The sequence below is a fragment of the Sciurus vulgaris genome (assembly GCF_902686455.1).
Source record: "Sciurus vulgaris genome assembly, chromosome: 5".
NCBI lineage: Eukaryota > Metazoa > Chordata > Mammalia > Rodentia > Sciuridae > Sciurus > Sciurus vulgaris.
The window spans coordinates 10,329,633-10,338,111 of record NC_136465.1 but is presented as its reverse complement, the minus strand read 5'-3'; the positions used below and the strand labels follow the sequence as shown (position 1 = coordinate 10,338,111).

The following is an 8,479-nucleotide window of genomic DNA, read 5'->3' as shown; positions in this document are numbered from 1 at the left end:
TTAACGCCCCCGAATAAACAGAAGGTCCATGTGATAGCACTGCAGCTTTCTCTCAACCAAAGACGATCCTCATTTGAAATAGAGTTTCTTATTTTTCTTTTCAAAAGGAAGATTTATGAAGTCCAGTTCTGTAGACGTGTTTTGCATCTTCACTTTGCCACTTTTACAGACAAATTCAGGTATTCACAAATAATACTCTACTAGTCAAAATTAGAATACGGGCAAGAGAAATTCCTGCAGCTGTTTCCCACACAGAAAGAGAAGAAGAGAGTTAAGTATGGTACAGAGTACCACAAAGTCTTTGAAAGAAATGTAGTAGTTGGCTCCAAGCTGGGCCTTTAAGAAAGAAAACACCTCTGAACTAGAAGCTACTCCCTTTGCCCCACTGAATACAAGGCTCCGTGGAGGGCCAGGGATCAGGAAGAATTCCAGGTTCTTTGGACAGAGAAATTGAGTCAACGGGGAGCTGCTTAGTAAGGTGGGAGATTTCCTGGGGGAGCAGATGAGCAAGAAGGGAATGCGGCAAGAGTTCTGTGTAGTCGTGGTGCACGGGAGGTGGCTACTAGACATTCAAGAAATGTGAAATATGAAGTTGGATATGCAAATCTGGAGCCCAGGGGAAAGTCTTAATTTTGAGAGTTGAATTCAAGAGGTTGTATACTATATGGGTCAGGCTGCAATTTGCTTTCTTTTTCTAGAAAACTCAAATTCACCTTTGAGATTACCAGCTTCTTGAAAGAATACTATATTCCCTTCTTTGTCTCTCTTTCAGTCTTCAAGCCCTGGTTAATCTACCTCTTACCTCCAAAACTCCTCTGACAGTACTCTGAAGTAGATCACCCAGTGTCACCAAATCCAAAATTAAAGTTTTTTTTTTCAGTTCTTCTTGCAACAATTGACACTGTTGATAACTTTTTGCTTCTTAGATGTGACTCTCAGAAAAACTCCAATAAGTGTCCCAGGAAGGAATCTAGAAAAGGTTATGCAGCAGGACAAGGAAGCATTCACACAGCTAAGCACCAACCAACCAAAGGTAAGCCCATTTCTTTTGTTAATCTGATTGGTGATTGTCAGACCCCAAGACTGCTGTAGAACTCTTGATTTTAGTAAGGCCTCTGACAGTCTGGTAGTTTTCGTGGAAGATATCTTTGATTAATTTGGATGACACATTTGAAAGTGAGGTCTCCATCTTCTGTGTCCTCAGCCTTGGGAAGTGAGGAAAGAACACCAAGCCTGGCTTTAATCTGCAGAGCTGTATTTCAAAAGAGAACTCCAACAACCCCTGCACAGTGCAGATGCCCCACCCATGAAGGTTCAGTGCTTCTTGAAACATAAATGAGCCGACGGTGTGGAAATTAGTGATTAAAAACAAACCTTGCCCATTTCTTAGGCAGCATTATTTCAAGCAGAATGTGCAAAGGGGAAATAGGCCAGTTTTTTGCCTTCTAAGCCTCAAGAGACTGGAGTTGAAGTAGTCTCTGTTGGCATAACTGGAGCAACACATCTTATTCTAGAAACACATGAGCAGAGCTTGCCTCCAGAGGTAGTCAGGATAGTGAGGTATCTGGAAGCATACCTACCAGATCAAGAAAAGACTTCAGTAAAAGTCATGCATTTACTGAATATACTAACCAGGATCCAAATATCGAATGAGAGTGTTTGGACACGTGTACACACACACACACACACACACACACACACACACACACACACACACACACACACACATTCACTCTGTCAATCTCCCGCAAGGGCCTGTATACACCCTCTCCTGATGTCCCCAACCCCTTCTCAGGTGAGTCTCCCCCAAGGACTGCCTGAAGTGGTGAAAGTCTGGAAAGTTCGCTTTCAACATGAGGAGGGAAGAAGAGGAGAGCTTTCATTAGGCGGAATCTCCAGAGGCGAGATTTTAGGGCAAGGGCCTGGCGCTGGGAAGGGACGGAGATAGAACCAGAGAGGCTGCTAAGGCCTGGAATAGCTCTTGGGCAGAGTCCCAGGCCAGAGGCGACCTGGGCGGAGCCGGAGCGGAGGGCGGGGAGTGGGCGGGGCAAGACCGGGCAGGGGCGGGGCGGGGCGGGGCGGGGCAAAGGCGGGCCCGGACCGGAGAGGGGCGGGGCAGAGCCGGGGCAGAGGCGGGGCGTGGGCGGGGCCGGACCCCGGGCCAGGCGGGGCTGGAGCTGGGAGGTCCGGTGGCGGGTGACCCCAGTCCTGTGTCCAGGCCTTAGCGCTTTGTCTCTGCGAGGTTACAGCCCAGGCCGCCATGGCGCTGCGTGCGGTCGTGTTCGGCTTTGATGGAGTGCTGGCTCTGCCCTCGGCCACGGGCGCCCTTAGCCGCGCCGAGGAGGCCCTGGCGCTGCCCAGGTAAGGGGACCCTGCGCCGCTGCCCTCCCCTGGCCGGTAAGGCGGGAGCAGGACCCCCTGCCGAGGAGTGCCTTTCTGGATTTGCAGCCTCGGTTTCAGATTGCTTTAGGGCGTGGACCCAGCGAAAGGCTAAAATAATTACCTGGCTCTAAAATACTAGGGTGCGAAAGTGGGTCCTTTGTCTTTCTAAATCCTAAGTAATTAAACCTTGCCAAAGACTCAAGAATTGCCCCTTATTTTGAAAGCTTCCAAAAGAGAGAGGAATTACTCACTGAACTAACTGCTGCCGGCTTAACTGTTGGAACGGTCTTTAAAACGTGAGAGAAGAAAGTTGTCCTAAGGCGTGTGCGACAAGTGTGCTTATAACAGCAAACTATGGCAAAATAACCCACGACCTGCTCGCTGGGAACTGGAAAACCAGGAAGCATCCACCAATGAATGCCATGCTCGGGATGAGTTTCACTGACAGCAGAAAATGTCTTGCTATAATATGTGAAAATCCAAACCCACCAGATTGTGAAACTATTTATGTAACATGATTTCAACTGTGGGGGAAAAGCTGCATGTAGAAAAATGTCTGGAAGAAATATACCAAAATATCCCCGGCATTATTAACCTCCGGGTGGGATCATGAATGATTTTTTTTTTTTTTTTTTACATTTTTGTATTTTCCAGCACTTAAATTTACAAATGTGTTACTCCTACTGGAGAGAAGCATATTTATTTTTAAAAACTTTAAAAAAGAAAGATAGGTAGGTAGGTAGGTAGGCAAGAACTAAGGAAGAAAAACAACAGCAAATTCTAAATGACTGACCAGAGGAAGGAGCAGAGCAGAAGAGTGGAAGCTTTGCATTCTGGAGTTCTGTCCCATCTAAGGATTCTAGAGTTGTTATGCTAATAAGGCCAACAGGGCTATTTAACCTTTATACTATATAAATCATAAAAGGCTAGTATCTGCAAGCATGCCAGGCCAAAAGATACCCAGAGTCTAGAGTAACCCCACTTTTACAGATGTGGAAACAGGCTTAGTAAGGGATTAATTTGCTTCAGATTGCACAGTGGTTAATCATAGGCAGAACTGGAGCCAATTTTTCTGCCCCTGCTCCTATCTGGGATTCTTTCCTCTGGTTCATTATGACTTTGCACTTCCCTTGGTTGACATCATTGTGGGACAGATCAGGGTGCGTAAGTGTCAATAGCTGAAAAACAAAAATAAGCTGGCTACAAAGTCCTCATCAGACTAATCGTACTTGAAAGAATTAGGATCTGACAGAGAACCATATTTGAAAATGGAAAGCCACCTCTGAGCCATGCTTGCCCAATGCAAATTATTTGCTGGAAGGAGAAACTGAGGAAGGAATAATGAATTCATTTCTAAGAAGTCCTTTCTAACAAATGAGAAATCCTTATTTCACTTCTTTTTGACATATACATTTGATTTTTTAAAAGTACACCAAGCAAATAAGCTGTGAGGTTTGCTTGTGCTTGTGACCTCAGTGATGTGCAAGTGAACATAGCTTTTGAGTATAGAAGACATAGGGGTCCAGGTGGGACTATTTAGAAGAGCACTGGTCACTGGAGTCATACCCAGGTTTATATGTCAATTTTGACATTTCCTTTTGGGTAGCCTGTTCAACCTATTATAATTTTAGTCATCTGGCTGATAAAATAAGACAATACCTTCTCCTATAAATTTTTATGAAATTCGGTTAGATGACCTATAAAGTTGATGGGCAGCTAAATTCTCGATACATTTATTTAATTACAAAAATGCATGCATATGCAAAGCAATGAATTAACATATGCTGGTATTTTTTTGGTGTTGGGCTGATACACTCCCTTTGTGAACATGGTAAGGATTGTTCCCAGCTGCCATAGAACAGGTGGCAACAAAACTAGCTGAACTCAGGAGGTCAGAGTGCATGACCTTGACCTAATTAGCCTATGAGATTTGTGAACCAACCATGAAGGTATTAATTCAGAAGGTGAACAAGAAGTGGCCACCTTGCACTAGACACTTTCAGCTTGCTTACCCTCTGGCATGATAACCCAGACTGTGCTCAACTACTCAAGAGTTCAAGAGGAAACAGTGTCGTAAGAGGTACAAAGTTCTAAGTGGTTTGAAGCAGGGAGGAGTAGGTCCGATCAGTGGAATCAGGAGAGGCTTCAGTGCAGGAGGCAGATTGACGGGAGGTTGACAGGGAGTGTGATGGAGGCCCTCCAAGATGAGGGGAACAGCAGGTGCCCAGTCCAGGAGGTGGAAGCCCTGAAATCTGCGGGGGGACACCGTGTGCTCCAGCCTAACTGGAGAGGAGTGCCTGGGGAAGTGGTGGGACCCTCATCACCGTGCAGCCTGGAAGTCAGCGGACGAACATGCCTCTACTTGAGTGGCCGGTGGGGAGTCCTGGAGGGTTTCCAAGATGGGCTGGAGAGGAAATAAAATAATTGGAGCTCTAATTCATGGCAAACAATTGTCAGGGCGCTGCATCAGGTAAATTGGTAAGAGGCAAGAGGCTGAGGCTCACAGTACCATCTGAAGGTTTGGGAGCTGGGAGGTGGAACAGTATGGAATGATGGACAGCTGGGTAAGATTGGAATTGGAGAGAACAAGAGTCTGTGGGGACATGGGGTCATGGGCAGGGAGGATGAAGGGCCCAGTGGACAAGAGGGAGCCTGTGAGCCTGGTGCCGAGGCTCAAGGTAAGGAGCCCATGAAGGTCCTGGACACCCATAAGTAGCTGCTGAAGACAGGGTCCCAGTCCCAGGCTGCCATGAACTCCGGAAGTAAGAGGTTGTGGGATGACTAGGAGCAGGGTCCTCTAGCATCATGCAGCAGATGGAGGGAGCAAAGCTCCACCCTTGTTTGTGGCCATCTGGACCAGTGTCCTCCAGGGTTAGGTGCTGGAAATGATGTTTTCCTTGGCAGCCAAAGCTGACTGACATGTTGTAAAGGGACCAGTGTGGTTTCCTAAGATTCATATGGCCTGTAGGCAGTTTTGTGGTAGTGGTGGTGGTACTGGGATTGAACCCTGTAGCAGAGGGCATAACCACTAAGCTATATCTCAGAACTTTATTTTGATTTTGAGACAGGGTCTGGCTGAGTTGCCCAGGCTGGCCTCCAACTTGCCATCCTCCTGCCTCAGCCTCCCAAGTCACTGGGATGGCAGGCATGTGCCACCACACCCAGGCTGTAGGAAGTTGTTTGTGCTTAACTGAATAACTGCTCAGATGGCATCATTGTGGAGGGTCTGCTGGGCACCATTAGACTAAAGAGTAGGGATGGTTAAGTTGTCAAATTTCTTTTAAAAATTCCTACTAAATAGTTCATTAAATGATCTTTGAGTGAGCGAGATAAGAGATCTCACTCTTAATACAGTTATGCAAAAATCGAAAGAGCATTTGGCAAGTAGGACTTATGGTGCATCTTGGGTGCTGTTTCCCTAAGTATTTATCGAATACCTCCAGGATCTGCAGGACAGTGCCCAGATTTTCAGTTGCCTTTCACGTGCTCCTGAAACATCTTCCCTTTTTTAATTTGAAAAATGAGTTTTGATTTCATAACTAATTTGTAAATAAATTCGTCTTATGAAAAGGATTCAGAGGGACACAGAAGACGGAGGCACCTGTGCTGAGAGGAATCCCAAACTAGCCTCCCGGAAGTGATTACATGCTGCCTACAGCGGTGCCTGTCACATAGAAGGTGCTCAATAAATATTTGTTGTGAACAAATGAGGCGGTGGAGGGAGAGGCTGCCTCAGCCTTGGCAAACAGAGCCCCTCATTAGTCTACCCTGAAACCCCAGCCCACTTCCTACATGTGGCGTTGGCCAACTCTGAGTCTGAGCTTCCCCTGGGGTTTGGTGGAGAAGAACAACAAGGAAGTCATCCCAAGTTGGGACTCTCCTTTTTCTTTTTTCAAATTAGCGTGTTCCCATCTACCTCCAAGATTTTCCCATCTCCAAGATTTTCTCAGATTTTTTTAGTCTGATGATTTATATTTCTTGGGTTCGTACTATGAAAGTTTTGAAAAATCTTTGAAGGATATCTATCTACTGTACAATCTTGTAACAGGGACTTAGAGGCCACTTTTGCTCAAAGCACTGACTCTCCACTTGGCCCTACAGATGCCCAATGGATAACTAACAGGATAAAAGTTTGGCCTCTCTGCTTTCATATTGTCTCCTTTTCCCCTTAAACTTTGGGTCAGATTCCTGCTAAGCTCTGCACATAGGTATTTAAATTGCTTAAGGACTACTTGCCTAAAAACTGACAATACGGTTTGATTATTGCTAGATTTACTAACCTCTCTTGTCCCCTTTAAGGCTGAAGACATCAAGAGTAACTAAGGTATTTTCAAGATTTTCAGGGGCATCTTAATTAACATATTGTTAGCTTACATCTTACAGCATCCTGTGTCAGATCCCCTAGAAGTCTTCGTCTATTATGGGGCACAACTTAAGACCAGATCGATCACCACCGAGAAGTCCAAATTTGAGAGTCTTGCTGGCTGACTGTCTCACACAATGCCCCAAAAAATGGCTATTGGGAGAACAGTCCCAACCACAGTGTGGTAGGGGTTCTTATATCAAAAATTACATTAATCACAAGTGTCTGTTGCTATGATTCAAAATTACACATTAACATCATGAGATCATCGACAGAGCGGGGAGTGGGGAATGGGTCACCTAGGTACAAACTAAAGAATGGTTACTAACAACCACACGATTACTGCTACATGGTACACTTGTTAGGAGCAACAGAGATCCAAAGAGAGCAATTTTTCATTACATAGGAATTGTCATTTTATATTGTTAAACACGTCACACTAAGAATCTGATGATGGGCACAGAGGTGGGGTGTTCCGATGGGAGAAGCTTATTTCCTACATAACATGGAGTCTCAGAGCAAAATGGAGTCTGTTTAGTCATTTCCCTTAGAGTCTGGCCTATAACATTCTCATGGAGCCAGCTCTGTCAGCCCATCACACTCCCCACTGGTTTTTTTTACATAATCAAATCATTGATTCATTAATATAGAGGTGATTGTAGTGAGTATGCAACACCATTAGTTTAACAAATTGGATTTTATCTCTAACTATTTAGTTAAACAGTTTATCATGCATGGCCCGATTAAAAGTCCCAACATAACTAGGATGAGAGGTCCTGCCATCTCGGTTATTAGAGTAGTTAACCAGGAGGACCAAGAGAACAGATTTTGGTACCAATTTTTCTCAGGCTTTTAGCTTTTCCTCACTTTTTTGAGCCTTATTTAAATCAGAGATAAACTATCATGAATGACAACTGAGTTCAACAACAATAGTTCTCCCCTAAGGTTATGTATAATTTTCCTTATTTTTAAAAGCAGCAAATTTAACCCTCTTTTGCTTTGTAAAATTACCTCAGCAGGTGAATCAAGGGAATTTTAAAGTGGCTTACAGAGTTGTTTTTTTTTTTTTTTTTTTTTTTTTTTTTTTTTTTTTTTTTTAAATTCACTTAAGTTCAGATCTGTTTGTCTACTTAAGGTTTTGAAATTTTGGTTTCCTATAATGAGGAGCTGGCTATGTTTATTCCCACTAGGAGGGGAACTAAGATAGGGGCCACTCATTTAGATCAATGCATGAGTCCCATATATTCCCTTTTTCCCTCCCCATCATAATAGTACACCTGAGGAAAGATGTGAACAGTAACACAGAATTCATCCTATTTGATAATCTTGAAAAGTTGAAGAGCCAAGCATGGAGTTATTCCTGACATAGTCCAAGCAAGAGACAAAACATGATTAACATTTTTTCAGTCTTATCTTTAAACGGTGGTTGGGGTCTCTGAGGACTGTCCATTTTTCTGTTGTCTTAACTTAGATGTGATTCGTCCATGTTGTGAATAAGGTCTGCTCCATTTCAGCTGGGTGCTAGTCCTTTTTGGAACCATTTGATATAGATGTAGTCTTCTGACTGAAATGGGTGTTGGAAATCCGTGGCCTCTTGGGCGGTTCTCTCATAAGTTGAACCTGTTGGAGAGACTTAACAACAGGTTAGAACAGGAGCAGGTTCTTGGAAAGTGTGGAGGAAGGGCTTTGGAAGCATTAACGTTTTAATCTCTCAGAGGTCATTTCTGGACCCAA

At 44.3% G+C, this 8,479-nt stretch overlaps 1 protein-coding gene across 3 annotated transcripts in view; it reads left to right on the top strand.

Moving 5' to 3' along the window:
- Nucleotides 1-2,147: 2,147 nt before the first annotated feature.
- The window catches only part of EPHX2 (epoxide hydrolase 2), a 47,841-nt gene continuing 41,509 nt past the window's right edge, over nucleotides 2,148-8,479 (top strand). The window contains exon 1 of one of the 3 annotated variants that reach the window (XR_013764012.1): nucleotides 2,148-2,361. Coding sequence is in view for 1 of the 3 variants with exons in the window: in XM_079141279.1 (XP_078997405.1) it covers nucleotides 2,261-2,361 (101 nt within the window). In the remaining 2 variants the exon portion in view is untranslated. The remainder of the gene's footprint in view (nucleotides 2,362-8,479) is intronic. The other 2 variants (XM_079141279.1, XM_079141280.1) reach the window with 2 other exon arrangements.